Source organism: Phalangium opilio, unplaced genomic scaffold, assembly GCF_054372755.1.
Source record: "Phalangium opilio isolate 3A_F unplaced genomic scaffold, DU_Popi_V2 ptg001170l_1, whole genome shotgun sequence".
Classification (NCBI taxonomy): Eukaryota; Metazoa; Arthropoda; class Arachnida; order Opiliones; family Phalangiidae; genus Phalangium; species Phalangium opilio.
The window spans coordinates 10,087,154-10,106,801 of record NW_028324255.1 but is presented as its reverse complement, the minus strand read 5'-3'; the positions used below and the strand labels follow the sequence as shown (position 1 = coordinate 10,106,801).

Genomic DNA, 19,648 nt, shown 5'->3' with positions numbered 1-19,648 from the left:
TAAACAATTTAAAGAGCCCGTCTTAATTTCAACGTTTAGCAACTAGGTTGAAGGAAATCTCGGTAATAAGAACGGCTACTGATACTGATATCAGCATGAAAAACAAGTAGAAAGGAGCGATGACGCTACCAAGACCCAAGTCCGAAGAGCTTTTCAGAGGCCGCTTCCACGTGGCGTATTCCATGGAGTGATGCGCAGCAAAATCCAGATAGTTGAAAACTTGCGTTTCGAACATTGGTCCCATACTAAATAAAGAATCTTTAGGCTCTTTGACTTTACGATAAAAATCATACTGACTTCAGTTGTCCGTACTCGTGTACTAAAGGACTGCTACTCATCCAAGATGTATTGTAAACAATGTGTAAGTAGTCGAAGCCAATTTCATGTTTCGAAAAGTAAAGTCCTCCTTGGTCCACGAAGAGCTGTTTAGTTTCAGAATCAGCGGTTAAGACTTCTCCCAAGAGCCAAGTCAGGTATTTGTCTGATATGATCAGCGCTTCCTCCCCAGATATTATGGGTATGTATCCATCAGAGGACAGATAATCCATTAGACTCTTGAAAAGTTTCTCCTTATCGAGTGCGTCTAGCCATTCCTGAACAAATGGATCCTTGGCAGCCTAAATACGAACCAATGAAGTCATCCTGTCCCAATAGAGGACTAAGTATGAAAAAGAATATTCACCAAAACTTGAAGATATTCGAATGTTCCACTGCCTTCGATCAAAACAGGTGGAATTCCCGATTTGATCAAGTCCGAGAGGCTGTCTATGTAACTGTAACTCTCTGTCGTGAACTCGGTTCGCAAGAAACAACCCAAGAAAAACAGAATGAAAGTCACTCCGATGAGCCACGACGAGGCTAGCAGACGACAAGTAATATGAGGCAGAACGGTGGAAATCGCTAAAGAAAATATTTTCTAATTTTAAAATTCATAGAGCTGAATCCTTTCTGGGAGCCCACCAGTCTCCTATCAAAGTCTCAAAGGTGTTATGCCCCCAACCACAATCAGAATTATTTTTACGCCAAAACCAGTGCCACCAATAGGAAAACCTTCCTTACGTTCAGCACACAAGAGTGACGCATTATGCCAGACATTTTCCAGCGTTTCTCGGACTAATTTCTTAACAATTTTTGTTTTGGACAAATGTTTGTATTTGTCCATTACTAGCGAGTGAATGACGAGTAAAACTGCAAGAAGGACCACGGTTACCGCCATTAAAGTCACCACCTAATTAAATCAATAACGAATTTACGATTGGATATACTGGATTGTAATTGAGTGAAATTTACTGGAGTGTCCATATTTAAGAAAGAGAGCGAAGTTGACAAGACTCTTTTAGGGGCGGTGGACAGGATAATCGTTTTGGATTCTCCTGTGGGTGAAGACGGACTGAAATATTCCTGTCGGCCGTCAAAAAATGATAGCGGCATGGCAATCATGACGCAATGAACTTTCTAATTTGAGGTCAAATTTATGTCGCAAGACTATTTTGTATTTAACTTCTTCATTAGTCGAAAACTCACTTACGTTTATTACATTAGGTTCATGATATATTTTAAGAACCTCAAAAAAGTCCAGCTTATGACTTTCAAATATTGCCCTAGAGTCAGCAATAAAATTAAGTTATTCCTACAGAAATGTGTATTTATAAATTAAAATTTCATTCCTGACATATATCGAGGCAAAACATTTCTACTGGTGTCACCTCAGAAACACTTAGTAGATACTCAAGGTATTAATGAATGTATTGGCTAAATGAGTGAGAAACTTGGTAACAGCCTACTTTGTTAAAACTTAACAAAGTATTTTCATATTCCTCAGCTTTTCCCTTTCAAATCGAGTTTGGTTGCGGCCAATAACTGAAAATACCTCAAAGCACAACGAATATTAAGTACTTTATGTTGAAGGATTGTTTTAAGTAATCTGCCGTGCTTGTGTACGCCGACACTATGTTCGCCATCCCCCACGTTTCCTGGTAAGAATTTGAAGTATAGTTACCATTACCATCTTGCTTCAATAAAATGATTTTGACCCGCGATCTTACCGTAATTGTCGTATAGTTTATGGGAGTTTCATTGACGTACCTGTGATAATCGAGACATTTTTTAAATCAACGAGTAAAATTTCATAGTTATAAATTGAAATTGTACCTGTATTTAAAATGACGATTATTGCCAAGATATTCAAATTCATTTTCTGCCATTTTTCAAGTTCCAACTGATGAATCAATTTCGTTTGGAGACATTAAAAATATAAATTCTGTTATGGCAAAACTAGAATAAGCTTACCTCTAGGCCTTTATTCGAAAATTTATAAAAAAATTAGCACGAATATAAATTATATATAACATTTCGCTCAAATGTGTCGCACGTAACGTTACAACAGCACAAACTTTAAATAACAGGGTTGTATTAATGAACTGTGGATTACAAACTGGTGAAAATATTTATCGACATTCAAAAACGGTCGAATTCGCGAAAATTTTGAGTTCGTTTGGTTCGAGATCCTTCTTTGAAAGTGGTAGGCTGAATTGTTACTAAACACGAAATCGCCCTTTATTGTGGAAAGTTCAACGTAGGAGCTGACCGTAAGTTAGTTTTGCCGAAATGGGTAAATTTAATGACTTACGTTTGAAAAGATTGTAGCTCGTGCAGCGTCACGCTATTTCGATATATTATACCAATGCCAACAATCCCTAAAGCCTGACGGCGTTTTTCAGGCGCATAAAACTGATAGAGTTATGCTCGGTTTTCACTGGGCGTTTTTCGTGCCTTTTTCACAAAATATCGCAAATATGTAGAAAAGTTTACAAATTTTTTTTGGCGAAATACGCGTTTTGCCGTCGAAGGCTCTATTTCTATTTTTCGTCTTTTCTTCCTTTGCGTTTTTACCTCTCCGAGTGACGTAGTCACGGAGAGGTATTACACTGGACGTGTGGGTGTGTGTGTCTGTGTGTGTGTGTCTGTCACACCCCACGTGACCGCGTTCGCAGTTTGCGTATCGGAGCAAACGTGTTCCCAATTTCCGGACTGCATTGACAGTTCACGGAAATTTGGAAAATTGTGTTTGTCTCCGCTGGCTATTCTACTTGAGATCCCACACCACCAGTTTTGGTTTTCGTCCACTCCACATGGACACTAGTCTGTACTTGCTGGCTTCCAAGCACCATCATCTTCTGTTCTTTGTCTTTCGTCTATACCACATAGACACCAATCTGCAACATTGGCTTCTAACACCACCATCTACTGGACTTTCGTCTATACCACATAGACACCAATCTGCAGCATTGGCTTCAAACACCACCATCTACTGGTCTTTCGTCTATAACACATAGACACCAATCTGTAACATTGGCTTCTACTCCATCATCTTAAGATGTACGCGGCGAGCGGCTAGGGTTACGAGAAACGTCTAGCCTCCCAATGGCAGGGCTTCCACCATCGGTTCACGCGAGTTCGTTTTTATCTATTATTATAATGGAAACGAATCGTATATATACTAGGCCTGTGCGAGTACTCGATCAAGGGCGAGTACTCGATCGAGTCTCGAGTCGAGTACTCGACTCGAGACTTGAAAATCAAAATTTTAGGACTTGAGAACAGTTTCGAGTCCTCAAAATTCATCACTACTGGACTCGAGGAGGACTCGAACCGAGGTTTAACACCATATCAAGTCCAAAAATATATACCATGGATAAAGAATTTATTTTTCTTTCGTCTTTTGTCAGCACAAATCTACGTTACATAGTGGCCTAGCTTTCCCGTGCTGACAACCGAAGCTGCATCAAAGTATATATCGAATAAATAGGGAGTTGCCAACCCTCTAGCGCGAAAACAAATTTCCTCACGCTCATCCTTTATCCATGTATTTAACCTGAACTCGGTGACCCGGAATTTCAAGTAAAGCGCGGTATCTAGTGGGGTTTTACCGATTTAGATTTTAGAGAAGACAGTTGATAGGACAAAAATTTGACGTCAACTAGAACAAACCAAAACCAAAGCTAAAATTATGTTTGTTACTTTTTATATCCAAGCTGTGATATTTGAACAAATGAAGAGTAAAAAATGAAAGATAAAAAATTATTTAGCCTTGATTTTGACATAAAATAATTTATTAGGACTCGACTGGGACTTGATATAATTTATCAGGACTCGACACTGGGCTTGAGACGTAGTTTTGAAGCTGCCCTTAGGACTCGAGGACTCGACACCAGTTAAAGGACTCGACTCGAGATTCTATAAAAGCTTTTTTTAGGACTCGAGACTCGACTCGAAGCCCAAAAAACTGGACTCGCACAGGCCTAATATATACCCCAAAATTTGAAGAAAGCGGGCAAGAGGGGTACCCTTCACTTTAAACGTCAATATTAGCAAAGTTTCGAAAGATAATAGGAACAACTTTATTTTAAACGATTTAACTATTTTTAAAGTTATTTACTGGCGATTAAAATAATTAATATCATTTATATTTAATTAATTATTTAAGATAAAGTTATTTCTATGTTTTCTGACACAAGTGAGAGTTAATATAGAACGAGTAATGAAGATTGCATCTGAATCGAAACACTACACGCATATCAAAGTTAATATAAAGCGAGTTAGATGAAAACATCTCTTACAAAACGATAACATTTTCTTTTTGCAGAATATTAAATGGAAATACTTAAATATTTTTTGGCATTACGATTCTTTTAGTAGTTGTGTAGCTATAAAGCTCTGTTTCATCTCAATATTCCAAGAACATCTTTTGATATTAACATTTAAAATTTGGTGTTTACTTTTTAATTCATCTTTACTACATTTATATATAGTGTAAACGTAACTTTTAGCTTCATTAAATAATTAGGATGTTAATACTTCATCTCTCCATACGTGTTGAAACGACTGGGTCTATGAGATAAGATAACCTAGATTTTAACCAGAATTGACCTTGTTTCATGTCCTTTTATAGGAGGTCTTAACGGTTCAGAGTGAGCCGAAAATTAAATACACATTTAAGTGATAGATATTAGGTCCTCATTAGAATTATTGAGGATACGCAGGAAATTGTTAAACGCTCTAAACTTTACAAATGATCATGGCAATATCTCGCCGATTAGAACTTTGTAATTCCGGTTTGTCTCATTGGCTGGCGGACCGGTATTTGGAAAGTAAATTCGTCTCAGCTCGGAGAGGTTTTATTTGGCTTCCCAACTTGTTTTCTTAGGCACTAACCGACCAATCATTATATCATAGGCTTTCTTGGTTTCATAGGCTTTCTTGGTTTCATAGGCTTTCTTGGTTTGACGTCATTGAACACATGGGTAAAGGTTTTGATTTGTGTCGCCATTTTATGCTCTACACTCGCTAAGCGTATGTGATAAGCCTTGGTTGTGAATTAGAAACTATACAAATTAGAGCCAAGTGGCTTTGTGATATTTAAATGTCGAAATTCAATACAAAATTACTAATTGGAAAAATTAGGAAGTATCCTTATCTTTGGGATGAATGACAACAAAATGACTTCAATCGCCGACATTTTCTCATACTTCTCGGGTTTATTTTCTCGTTTTTCATCGAATGAAAACTGGGACGTGTCGATAATAACCACTGCCGCGTTTTTTAAGATGTTTTTGCGTAGCAAAAAACGCCCAGTGAAAACCCAGTGTTAAATGAAAAGTAGGCAGTAAAGAGACGAAATATCCGGTAAATGGATCAAAAGACGTTGGATCATGAGGCTTCAAAGAAAAAAGCTTTGGTGGACTTGTAGGCCTAACCTTAATCGACATACCGGTTGTTCCGTCTTAATACTTACAAAACTATACAAAAATTCTTAGAGCATATCAAGTTTTGCTCTCTGTTACTGGGGGAAGGAAGCGGGGTTATTGTTTTCCTCTCCCTCCTTGACCTGGTAAACTTTAAGAGTCCACATTAGTTTCACTTTCTGAACGCAATTACTAAAGGTCAGGTGTTATTAATGCGAGATTGCAGCATTATTTAAAGTGAGATTGAAGCATCATTTATAATGAATCTACATTTATTTAGTTGTAATTATAATTTATCCAAGTCATGCAATAAAGTACACATATTTATCACGAAAAAATAATTTAATCTTAACCATGTTTTATATTAAACAGTATGGTATTTAAATATTAGTTGTGATCTAATATATGCAACTTTGAAGTAGGAAAAAAGAGAGCTATGATTTTGGGTGAGTGGTACGTGACACCCTCCTAAGTCAGCCATATTGGTGGATTTCAGCTTTCCTCCACCAGTATGGCCGAGTAATTTATGAATTTTATATCTTTATTGCTATCCGAATGCGACAATAACAATTTTTCATCAAAAAATTAGGTAGATATGGAATGATGTTGCTTTTTCAAAAAAATATTTAGTCCTATCAATAAACATAAAATAAACCCATAATCACAGATCATGGATTAACTAACGCAAGGGATTGTTAACTAATCGTGTGTCCCATGTAACGCTATCGCCAACTACATGTTCCGAATTATTCCTCGATTCCCCTCTTCATTCCCCCAATTTATTGGACCAAAACTGATGTAGATATAGCGCCATCTCTAGGCAAAATAAATAAAATTTGCGGATTTTAAAGATGGCGGCGCCCAACTTAGGAAGGATTTCAATTTTGACGTCATAGGACATGTGATATTTGGTCCAATTTTCTTATAACTTCCTGCTAGGGATAGTGGCTGCTGCTAGGGGACGTTTGGAACACGCGTGTTTTATCCTTTAGGGGGGATGAACAATCCCTCGCGTTAGTTAATTCATGCACAGATTGAGTTATACTTTAGTAACGTCAGAAGAAATATTATTGAATTTATGGACGAGTGCGAAAAGGGCAAAGCAGGGTTGGGTTTCTTTTCTGCTACTCTACAGTAGACGACGCTAATTTGCCATTTCACCGCCTTGAAACTTTAACTTGATATTTTTCAATAAATATAACACTATATTTATTAAAAATTTCTCTGGCGGGTCTAATTTTCGTTTAATTATGTGTCTCGGTTGAAATTCTATCCTTAAGATACCTTTTTAATTTATATTTTAGATGTAAGTTTCGACCAAGGCTTAAGTTGCCTTACATAGGCCATGGATTTATAATGGAAGCTTACGCTTCATGGATATTTCACTGTAGCCTTCAGTAAGGCATTTTGATTTTAAACACATTTATGTCATAAAAATTCGCGCAGGTGGGGACTGGGGGGGGCTGATGACGTAGAAATTGAGGCAAACTTTTTTTCTTTCGGCGCGCGTGCGCGCGCGCTTTTTTAAAAATTATTTCGCGCGCGCTATTAAAAATTAGAACTCTATCACGTGAAAAACTTCAACCCCCCTCTGAATTTGCCTCAAATTCTACGTCACAAACGCGCGTGCCAGGCTGGTACTATTTCAGACGAGGAATAAATGTTGTGCGCGTTTTAAGGTGAGTGAAATATCAAGGAAGCGTAAGCTTCTAATATAAATCCATGCAGACTATTGAGTGAGTCAATGAAATTGGTGATTGTAAATACTTGAAGGATAGATGGATCAGTGTTGGAAATAAGGATTTTTTTAAAACTGGACCTGTGGCCTAGGTATTTTAATTAAAATTACTGGCCGCGGTGCCACTCACTGTAAACGTACCAGGGCAGTGAACGCAATGTCATGGATAATTGCAATCGTAAAGTGGACTGTAAAAGATACGGCTTTGATAGTTTAAAAATCGTGGCACGATGTTGGTTTTGAAGTTGACTCTAAAGCTCGGGTTCTAGAACGAATTGTGAGCCGTATCTTATAAGAATTAGTAGAAGTGTAGAACCATTTTTAATCTCGTCCTAGAAGTGAAAAATTTCGTATTTCAGGCAAAAAATTGTTTTATAATAGATTAATACAAATGCAGACTGAAGGAACAGATATTATATAAAAAGGACTTGGTTTTCCCAAGCCTAAAAAACAAAACGATAAGAGTTTTTTCCAGTTGATTGAAGCGCGGATATTTTATTTTTCTATATTTTAATAAGGCTCGAGGGATAGGGTCGTGAAGCCGCCAGGGCTTGAGTACGAACCCCCTCCATGGCACAAGAGTCTAGATACAATACGAGAGTGGTTACAAACAGAAACGTACAAATGAACTATCAAAAGAGAGAAATCTTACGAAATGGTTAAATTTAAACATTCAGTTACGTCATTAAAAATGTTCCTTAAATATCATGAAAAATACTGGTTTTTACACCAATAGTTACAAAATTTGACGCCTGCTTTGACTAGATTTAATATTGAATATGCTAACACTATCATTTGTGGTTAGGGTCGCTTATTCTTGAGATGTTCAGACTTTAGGGTGGTGCTTCCCTCGATTGTTGTCTGATGCTCATAGATTTTTTTAGATACATTGGAATTTATTGTCCTTTCTTTAATACGACCACCCACCTGGTTTTATGACATTAAAAGGCGGTTAGGGGGAAGAGGTCGAACTTGATCCATAACAAAAGGATTTATCCCCATCCGTTTTTATTTTTACTTAAACACGTCCCTACGTGATGGCTTTTAAGGGCATGGCCGAACCATTTGTATTGTTATGAATGGAATTTATTTTGTGATTTATTGCTTTGTTAGTTGGTGACTCTTCCTGCCACGAAACATTTGATTCTAGGTGTTTGCCTTAAGGCATTATCCTGACAAGTTTAAAAGGCCTTTTTGATGCGTTAACCTAAACCATGAAAATATAAGAGTATTTTTCCAGAACTATAGACTTGGAGACTAATTTCGTTCTTTTTTTAAAGATGCACGAAATAACGCTCTTTTATCATCTTTAATGTAGCAAATAATGTAACAAAGCTATCCTAAATACCCCATTATACCTTCAATTTGACAGCTAAATCAAAAACTTTCAGTGCTTACATCTCAAGTAAACGCTGTATCAATCTAGGATTAATCAAAACATTTGTTAAAAAACAGTACATTTTTTAACCTTTTTTATCGCAAACCATACACTATATTGTGATTTTCCCGCTCGATGAAGTCTCTTAAGCCGATCTTAAATACTGGTTGGGGGTTCAACATTGTTAACAAGTTGGGTAGAGTAAAACATTAATATTATTTCTTGTCAGATATTTACGCCTATACTGAACTTTGACGAGATTAAGAATACTTTGGTAGAAAAATCATGCTCAAATCCTTGTATGTTTCAGTCATTCTCACAAAGTCTCTGATTTTTTACATCTTTTTAGTGGGATTAACAGGTTTATTTAATTAGGGTTTACAAATAAACGTTAGAAGACAAAACGTTGTTGTGTGCCGTTTGTATTAATGAATGATAAGAGAAATCCCTTGACTCTATTGTCCCCATGATACGAATGCGTTAACCTTTTTAAAATTAAGTGCTTCAAAGTCTTAACCCCTTTTCAGACAAAACCATAATTTTATTTTGGAATACAGGAATTATTTGTCCATATAGGACCAAATTGCTCTGGGTTTAGCTTCCTTTATTTACAAGCCTTTCACAATCAATTGCGTCCTTTTTTAAAGGTATTACAGTCATTTGCTATATTAGTAAGTAGCGAAAATTATCATTAATCACAAATTAACCCAATCAATAGCATTTCGGAGTTATACGCCTTTTGTTATGCCAGTTTTATGCAGTATATGCACATCGGTGGAGAAAGGTCTTTTGTTCTAATCCTGCGAAAGACGTCTAATGTTTGCTATTCGACTTGTTTTGAGAATTTTGATCCGCAGATAAACCTTTCTATATCGAACACTAGCTCAATTCGTGCTGTCTCTACTATAAAACTTTCGAAATTTAGCCTCTTAAGGAATTAAATATGTTATATTTAAATGTCTAGTTGCTACCTGGTTGATTAAAAATATTTTATTGCCTATTCCGTAAACACTTTCAGGCAAGGGCTTTAGGAGGTGGTTGACCCGTGCTATTGCATTGTTATGAACGGAATTTATTTTGTGATTCATTGCTTTTTTTTAATTGTGTAGGCTGACTGCTCGCCTGCACAACTTAAGGTAGAATTTTTTTGAAAAGTGTACAAGGGTTTTTATGACCTGTTAGAGAAATTCGGAACGTTATTATTTAACAGACTTGAAGATAGCAAGGATATTTTCACAATTGAGAATCACTAGAAACGCTTTACGCACCCTGTTTTTTATTTATTACCCCAATAAAGTATTGTCCCTTATTTGCTGTGTTTGTAACAAAAATCTATTTATAGGCCACTCTTTTCTTGACAATTTATTTGACATAAAGCAAATCCAACGTTCTTTAGTTATAAAATCGGTAAACTATTAACAGGCGTGTGTCCGAAAATGCATAGTGAGAAAAATATCTGTTGACTGATAAGATCAAGCAATAAATCAGGCTATTGTTGAACGATTGAATAATGTGGGCGTGTCTATTAAGAAATTTAGTTAGCTTAAGGTAGAATTTTTTTGAAAAGTGTACAAGGGTTTTTATGACCAGTTAGAGAAATTCGGAACGTTATTATTTAACAGACTTGAAGATAACAAAGGATATTTTCTCATTAGAGAATCTCCAGAAATGCTTTACACACCATGTTTTTTATTTATTACCCCAATAAAATTGTCCCTTATTTGCAGTGTTTGTACCAAAATTCTATTTATAGGCCGCTCTTTTGTTGACAATTTATATGACATAAAGCAAATCCAACGTTCTTTAGTTATAAAATCGGTAAACTATTAACAAGCGTGTGTCAGAAATGCATTGTGAGAAAGCATCTGGTGACTGATAAGCAATAAATCAGGCTATTGTTAAATTATTGAGGAATGTGGGCGTGTCTATTAAGAAATTTAGTATAAAAGCGGCTGAGGAAATGATCAAAATACACAGTCGATCTTCAAACACCGAAAGATAAACATGGCTCTTGAAACTCTCCGTACAAATTTGAACGAACTGACTATAAATAGACCTTGGCCGTTACGTTTAATATATGAGTTTTATTTCTACCTATGCGCCTATCTGCGAATAGATCCGATGTACGGACCTCAGACTCTACCACAACTCGTTGTACAGGATGACTTAAATGTCATTCAAGCTTGCCTCGACTTACTCGAATATATGAAAACAGTTGTTCGAACACCAGAGGACTGTACCACCATAGAAGAATTGGAATACCTAAGGAATCTAATTCCAAGTCCCTTAAGAACTGAATATGTAGATCGCCTAGCGAAACGACAAGAGGAAATTGAGCGTGGTATACAAGAAGCTCATATCGCCGACTTCAACAGAGAGATAGCCGACTTTTTAGACCGAACGGATCAAGGATCACCCGCAGAGGAGACACTATTGAACGATACCTTACCGAGGGAGAACGGTTCTGAAGAGACGAATTTTGACGAAGAAATTGATGTACAATGGGGAGCAGGAGCCCAGGACCCGCCCACACCTATTGACACCGTACCCTCTTGCGAGATAATAGGACAAAGCGAGAAATTTTACGAACATTTTAACATGTATGGTAGAGAGGTAGTTCTCAGAGTTACTGAAGATCCCGTCGCTAGTGTATGTACCGTAACCAAATGCCTCCTTAGTAAGTACAGGCCTACAGATTACGTCCAAATTACTTTAAAGAGTGCGGCAAATATTTGTAGGTCCGAACTAGAATTATCTTTTAGAAGAGCAGATCAAGTCGACCCCAATATTCTTTTTGACCAGCTTAGTGTTATGCTCTATGATGACGAAATGGAATCATTTTTCCTAGGTCCTGTTAAAATGATTTTTAGCATTGTACGATTGCCTGAGGGCAAGACCCTCACGTTACCCCGAGGGATTAAACCTTTTAATCTATTCTGTAAAGATAGACGAGGTATTGTACGTATAGCCAATTCAGATTATCTCTGTCAAGCTAGAGCCCTTAGTGTAGCTGTTTCTCATAGAGCTTATGCTGATGATACAACCGAAGACAAGACTCTAAAGACACATTACAAATCAATATCTAAATCTAGAGATGAGAACAAAATGCAAAAAGAAGCTGCTTTAGAACTATGTCTTAAGGCAGGAGTAAGGGCTAGTGAGTGTGGGACGGCTGAGTCTTTTCCAAACTCAAAACTTATTTAAATCAATATTCGATTTTCGTCTACAAATTCGAAAATAGCGTTCCTATCTTGATTTTTGGTGAAAACGATCCCGATGATACTAGGCCCCGCCTCTTTATATTAAACGAAAATAACCATTATAACGTTATTACGAAATTACGACCACTTTTTAATCACGACCGATTCTGTGAAAAATGTCTCGTACCCTATTGGCGAATACAGTCCCATAAATGTAATGACTTTTGTTTTAGTTGCATGAGACCCACTATCTGCCAAGGCCCCAAGATAGCTTGTGAGTCTTGTTTACGAAAGTTCTTAGGCGCTGATTGCTATCAAAGCCACTTAGCATCTTCCAGCAGTAAAAAGCCGCTATGTGAGCGTCTTTTTTACTGCAAAGACTGTTTAAATATTATTGATTTCTCCCGAAGAACCGAAACGCATACGTGTGGGGAGATGTTTTGTCAGGTTTGTAAGAAATATCAACCTAGCAATCACTTGTGTTATATCCAGGTTATCAAAGATAAACCTCTGAAAGTTCCCTCCGTTAAGAAACCTAGACCTAATCAGCCTAACCTTATGTATATTTTCTTTGACGAAGGTGTGTCAGGAAAAGTTAGGAGCCTACGAACACCAGGCTATCCTGCTAGTCAGTATAACCGTGTGTGAGTTTTGTATAGATGAAACATCCCTAAATTTTAACTGTATTATGTGTAGTCGGTTTGGTAAGCGTAAACAACAATTTTCAGGCGGTAATCCTATATCTTTATTTTTAGATTATTTAATGCAATTGCATGCCGTTAAGAACGTCATCATACTGTCACATTTTGGAAGTAATTATGATAATTAATTACTAATTAGAGAAATCATTAATCGAGATGAAAAATTCGTTCCATCTTTGAAAATTAACGGAACTCGAATTTTAGAAATGAAATTGTTTAACTTGCTATTTCTGGATTCTTATAATTTTATCCCCGTAGCTTTAGCAAAGTTTCCCGCTACTTTTAGTATATCAGACGCAGTCAAAGGGTATTTTCCACATTTTTTATTCAATGTAATAGAACACAATTTTGATGTAGATAGACAGGATGAAACCAACTATGTTTTAGAAACTAATCTCCCCCCTATCGAAGCGTATGGTTGTCAATATTTTACAAGGAAAAATTTAGATGCCTTCTTAAAATGGCATAGCTCCGAAGAGAGTAAAGGTAAAGGTTTCGACTTCTTGAAGGAACTAAATTATTATTGTGAGAACGACACGGTTTTACTATTCCTAGGTTGTTTAACTTTTCGTACACTACTCTTTATAATAACTGGCGTAGATCCATTTAATTGCGGCGCAATTACTCTTCCTGGCGTTTGCTCTTACGTATTTCGCAGGAATTATCTTAAACCTGATACTATAGGCATCATACCCGCTAATTATTATAGACTTAGCGAAAATCAGTCGATAGGGGCTATAGAATGGTTAGAATGGACCGCGCACAAACTCAATATATCTATCCAATCCTCCTTTAGAGGTAAAGAAACCAGAATACAAAAACTTAAAGTAGACGGATTTTGTGAAATCAACAAGGAAATATTCGAGTACTGGGGGTGTTTCTATCATGGGTGTAAAATACACTTTCCCTTAAACAGAAACAAGGCTTTGCACGGAGATCCTGCACAGACTTTGAATTCTAGATATTTTAGAAGCCTGAACGTGCTAGCCACATTAGAATCCCTTAGTTATACAGTAAATGTCAAATGGGAGTGTGACTGGCAGGAAGAAAAATTAAATAAACCAGAAATAATAGAGTTTTTAAAAAGTAATGATATTAAGCCTAAAATAGTAAAAAGATTAGATCCCTCGGAGGCAGATGTTGCGCAACAAAATTATACCATAAAACAACAGGATCAGAGCGTATTCATTACGTCGATTTCACAAGTTTATACCCTTTCATTAACAAAACCACCAAGATACCTATAGGACATCCCGTAATCATACTAGACAACTTTCCTGATGTATTTTCGTTTGATGGACTTCTTAAATGTGACGTATTACCGGCGCAAAACTTAATTCATCCCGTTTTGCTTGCTCGTATTAACGGGAAATTAACGTTTCCATTATGTTACACATGTTGAAAAACCCAATTTCAAGGTGATTGCGAACATACTACAGAACAAAGAGAATTGCGTGGTACATGGGTAGTCGACGAGTTACGTCATGCAGTAGAGAATGGCTACAAAATCACACGAATGTACGAGGCTTGGTCATACAAAGTGACACTGTACGATCCTAAAACAAAGCAGGGAGGACTGTTTAAAGATTACGCTAATACCTTTTTAGAGTATAAAACCCAAGCTTGTGGCTTCCCTGCAGATTGCCAGACTCAAGAAGACAAAGAGAACTATATCAAAAACTTCAAAGACGAAGAGGGTGTAGAACTGGATATCACTAAAGTAGAGAAAAATGAAGGTCTCAGATGCCTTAGCAAACTTATGCTCAACTCTTTTTGGGGTAAATTTGGCCAAAAAACAAGACACATCTCTACCGAATTAATCAAAGATGCCCACAAATTATACGGCTTAATATTAAATCTAGACTTGGAGGTTGAAAGTTTATTAACAATTAACGAAAGTACAGTACTTGTAAAATACGAACACATTCTAGAAAACGAGCTTGTGCACAAACACGCAAACGTAGTTATCGCTTGTTACACAACAGCTATGGCCCGATTACATTTACTAAAACATCTTGAAAAGGACGGTGACCTTTGCTTTTATAATGACACTGACAGTTTAGTGTACCTTTCACCAGACGGCGCTCATTTGCTACCCACAGGCGATTATTAAGGGCAACTAAAAAATGAATTAGAACCTTATGGGCAAGACGTTTATATTTGTGAATGGGGGAATGCTGGACCAAAGAACTATACTATGGACATTCTAGACCCTAAAACCGGCGCGAAAACTAACATTATAAAAATTAAAGGATTTTATTTAATCGCCTCTACTGAAAATTATATAAATTTCGAAACAATGAAGAAACTACTGGGAGTAAACAATGAAGGTGAACCTCTAATGAACTCGGTTCAAGTCCCTATTGGCCCACAAATCAGACGTCTGCAAGATCACACTCTGATCACGATCAACCAGACCAAAACATATCAGGTCATAGTGGATAAAGTTCGAATAATATCTGATTATAAAACTACCCCATACGGTTATATTAAATAGAATCTTTGACATTTTCGACATAAGTTACTTGTATATATTTTAGATACCCAGTATCAGTATTTTAATTAGTATCTCAAGTATTATAATATTAACGTATTTCAACTATTAACATGTAACATTATTTTAACGAATACGCAGCGTTTTTGGTAATATTTTTGCATTTAAGCTTTTTTTAATTAATATATATTAGCACTTTAGTATAAAAACTAGTATTGAATTTATACTGTTTTGTATAAGTGTAATTTTTTTTATGATAATTATAGTAACGTTTTTTAGTAATATTTCGATATTTTTATCCGTAATCGTATATCAATATTTTAGCGTGTATAGAAAAACATATTTTTTCGTCTATCCTGTGAACATTTTAGTTTAATAATTAGCCTAATATTTGTACTAAAATCGTATAATAACCATTGTATTAAAAGTAGTATTGCTATATTTTCTATGAAGGTACATGGGTATATATGTACTTAATAATCTCGCATGCAGTAATATTGCTATACTTTCGATGATGGCATATGCTTATGCAACTATATGTGGTTAATCGTCAGTAGTGGGAAAGTGAGTGTTCAAAATCATTATGAGGTGGGAAAAGAGGTGTTTTTGAGGTGGAATTGAGGCGACCCAAAAACCCATGTTAAAATCCCATAGGGTTTAACATGGGTGAGAGTTCAAAATCAGAAGCGGTGGGGCTTCGGTTAAAGCCAACACTGGTGGATTTTTATCAAGTTTTAAGATAAGATAACGCGACTCTAAAGAAGAAAAATGTTCTTTCGAAAGTGTGCTTGAGATAAACAAAGACTCCTTATCGTGTTTGTACGTCAAGTACGTATGGTACTATATAAGTCAATCACATTTTAAATTAAATCTATTGTACTTAAAGAAAATTTAACAATGTAAGTAAAGAATATCTTGATTCATATTTGTTTAATCTAAGTAAGTTTTCTTTTAGGAATGGTCTGAAAGTGTTTCCAATATCTAGGACTAAAGGTGTTGCTGTTACACAGGATTGTAAAATTCGTCTTGGGACTATAGATGGTAGAAGTGGTATAAATCTAACCCAAGAAGAATTCCAACATTTATGGACAATGAGGGAAGATATTACAACGTTCTTTAACCTCAATTCCTCCAGGGGCTCGACAAGGTATTTTGATGAATTGGAGACAAGACAAATTGAACTTTCATATTATCGAAACTGGAAAGTGTTAGACATACGACAGATGTATCGCGGACATGGGGTGTTATACGGGACGTTATACCCTGGTAAAGAAGGAATTAGTATAGCCAATTCCTCAAGGAAAAAACTTATTGAAATCTATGACGATGTTATGGTATATCACAATGAAGTAACACGTGTTTACACGCTTATTAAAGAGGAGGTGAAAGATCAACTTTATAGTTTTATTAAAAATAAATGTAACGGATGTGAAATAGATCATCCATCCCAGATTCAACACGATTGCATAATGATGGATTGGGAAGAAAGAATTGAATCACACTTTTTAGATGCTGTTGATAAGTTGAATTATTCGGGTATTTACTCTAAGTATTCCGAAAAATCTTTCCTAGAATCGAGTTTCTGTGAACTCATGATAAGTAATATTGTTTGTACAGCGAAGAAAATGCTATTAGGAAAATAAATATAACTTGACACGTTTGAAATGTTTCATTCTTGAAATGAAATCTACGAAACAAAACACAACTAAATTACAACAAATTACAACTAAATTACAACAAAACACACTTGAATTACAACAAAACACACTTGAATTACAACAAAACACACTAAAATACACTAAAACTGCAATAAAACACTCTAAAATACCCTAAAACTATAATTAACACACTAAAATTACTATAGAACTCACTTAAATAACAATAAAAACTTAAATTACAACAAAACATAACTAAATTACAACAAAATACACTAAAACTACAATAAAATACACTAAAACTGCAATAAAACATACTTAAAATACACTAAAACTGCAATAAAATACACTAAAACGTAAAACAAAACACTAAAATTCATTAAAACTGCAATAAAACACTGTAAAATACACTAAAATTACAATAAAACGCACTTGAATTACAACAAAACACACTAAAATTACAATAGAGTAATTAAATTACATAAAACAATGTAAAATACACTAAAATTACAACAAAACTACAACAAAACACAACTAAATTACAACAAAATACAGCTAAATTACAACAAAATACACTAAAACTGCGATAAAACATACTTAAAATACACTAAAACTGCAATAAAACACACTAAAACGTGAAACAAAGCACTAAAAACTGCAATTAAACACACTAAAACGTAAAACAAAGCACTAAAAACTGCAATTAAACACACTAAAACGTAAAACAAACCACTAAAAACTGTAATAAAACACACTAAAACGTAAAACAAAGCACTAAAATTCATTAAAACTGCAATAAGACATTGTAGAATACACCAAAATTACAATAAAACGCACTCGAATTACAACAAAACAAACTAAAATACACTAAAACTACAATAAAACACTGTAAAATACACTAAAACTATAATAATCACTCTAAAATTACAATAGAACACACTAAAATTGAAAGTACAGAAAATACACTAAAACTATAATAAACACTCTAAAATTACAATAAAACACACTTAAATTACAATAAAACACGCTTAAATTAAAATAAAAAACTTAAAGTAGAACAAAATTACAACGAAACACAACTAAATTACAACAAAATACAACTAAATTACAACAAAATACACTAAAACTACAATAAAGCAAACTAAATTACACTAAAACTGCCATAAAAATACTTAAAATACACTAAAACGTAAAACAAAGCACTAAAATTATAGTAAAACACACTAAAACGTAAAACAAAGCACTAAAATTATAGTAAAACACAATAAAATACACTAAAATTACAATAAAACGCACTTGAATTACAACAAAACACACTAAATTGCAGTAAAACACACTAAAATACACTAAAACTACAATGTTTCACTGTAATTTAGTGTGTTTTGTTGTAATTCAAGTGCGTTTTATTGTAATTTTAGTGTATTTTAGTGAGGTTTACTCTAATTTTAGTGCTTTGTTTTACGTTTTAGTGTGTTTTATTGTAGTTTTAGTGTATTTTAAGTATGTTTTATGACAGTTTTAGTGTATTTTAGTGTGCTTTATTGTAGTTTTAGTGTATTTTGTTGTAATTTAGTTGTATTTTGTTGTAATTTAGTTGTATTTTGTTGTAATTTAGTTGTGTTTTGTTGTACTTTAAGTTTTTTATTGAAATTTAAGCGTGATTTATTGTAATTTAAGCGTGTTTTATTGTAATTTAAGTGTGTTTTATTGTAATTTTAGTGTGTTCTAATGTAATTTTAGAGTGTTTATTATAGTTTTAGTGTATTTCTGTACTTTCAATGTATTTATTGCAATTTAAGTGTATTTTAGTGTGTTTTGTTTTAATTCAAGTGCGTTTTATTGTAATTTTAGTGTATTCTATTGTAATTTTAGAGTGTTTATTATAGTTTTAGTGTATTTTACAGTGTTTTATTACAGTTTTAGTGTGTTTTGTTGTAATTCAAGTGCGTTTTATTGTAATTTTAGTGTATTCTACAATGTCTTATTGCAGTTTTAATGAATTTTAGTGCTTTGTTTTACGTTTTAGTGTGTTTTATTGCAGTTTTTAGTGCTTTGTTTTACGTTTTAGTGTGTTTTATTGCAGTTTTAGTGTATTTTATGTATGTTTTATCGCAGTTTTAGTGTATTTTGGTGTGCTATATTGTAGTTTTAGTGTATTTTGGTTTAATTTAGCCGTATTTTGTTGTAATTTTAGTGTATTTTACAGTGTTTTATTGTAATTTAATTACTCTATTGTAATTTTAGAGTGTTTATTATAGTTTTAGTGTATTTTCTGTACTTTCAGTGTATTTTAAGTATGTTTTATTGCAGTTTTAGTGTGTTTTAGTGTGCTTTTTTGTAGTTTTAGTGTATTTTGTTGTAATTTAGTTGTATTTTGTTGTAATTTAGTTGTATTTTGTTGTAATTTAGTTGTGTTTTGTTGTAGTTTTGTTGTAATTTAAGTTTTTATTGTAATTTAAGTGTGTTTTATTGTAATTTAATTACTCTATTGTAATTTTAGTGTGTTTATTATAGTTTTAGTGTATTTTAAGTATGTTTAATTGCAGTTTTAGCGTATTTTGTTGTAATTTAGTTCTGTTTTATTGCAATTTAGTTGTGTATTATAGTGTGTTTTGTTGTAATTTTAGTTTTCTATTGTAATTTATTTAAGTTTTCTATTGTAATTTTAGTGTATTTTATTGCGGTTCAAATGAATTTTAGTGTCTTTATGTGTGTTTTATTGTTTAATTTTTATAAAC

At 34.4% G+C, this 19,648-nt stretch overlaps 2 protein-coding genes across 2 annotated transcripts in view; both read right to left on the bottom strand.

Moving 5' to 3' along the window:
• Positions 1-19,648, bottom strand: part of LOC149587181 (uncharacterized) — a 208,845-nt gene that overhangs the window by 104,128 nt on the left and 85,069 nt on the right. The gene's annotated exons all lie outside the window — the stretch shown is intronic.
• Positions 29-706, bottom strand: LOC149587189 (uncharacterized). Its single transcript, XM_089863769.1, has 2 exons — positions 298-706; positions 29-245 (listed from the first exon to the last, which is right to left on the bottom strand). The coding sequence occupies exons 1-2, from the start codon at positions 546-548 to the stop codon at positions 29-31; spliced, it is 468 nt and encodes a 155-aa protein (XP_089719895.1). The 5' UTR covers positions 549-706.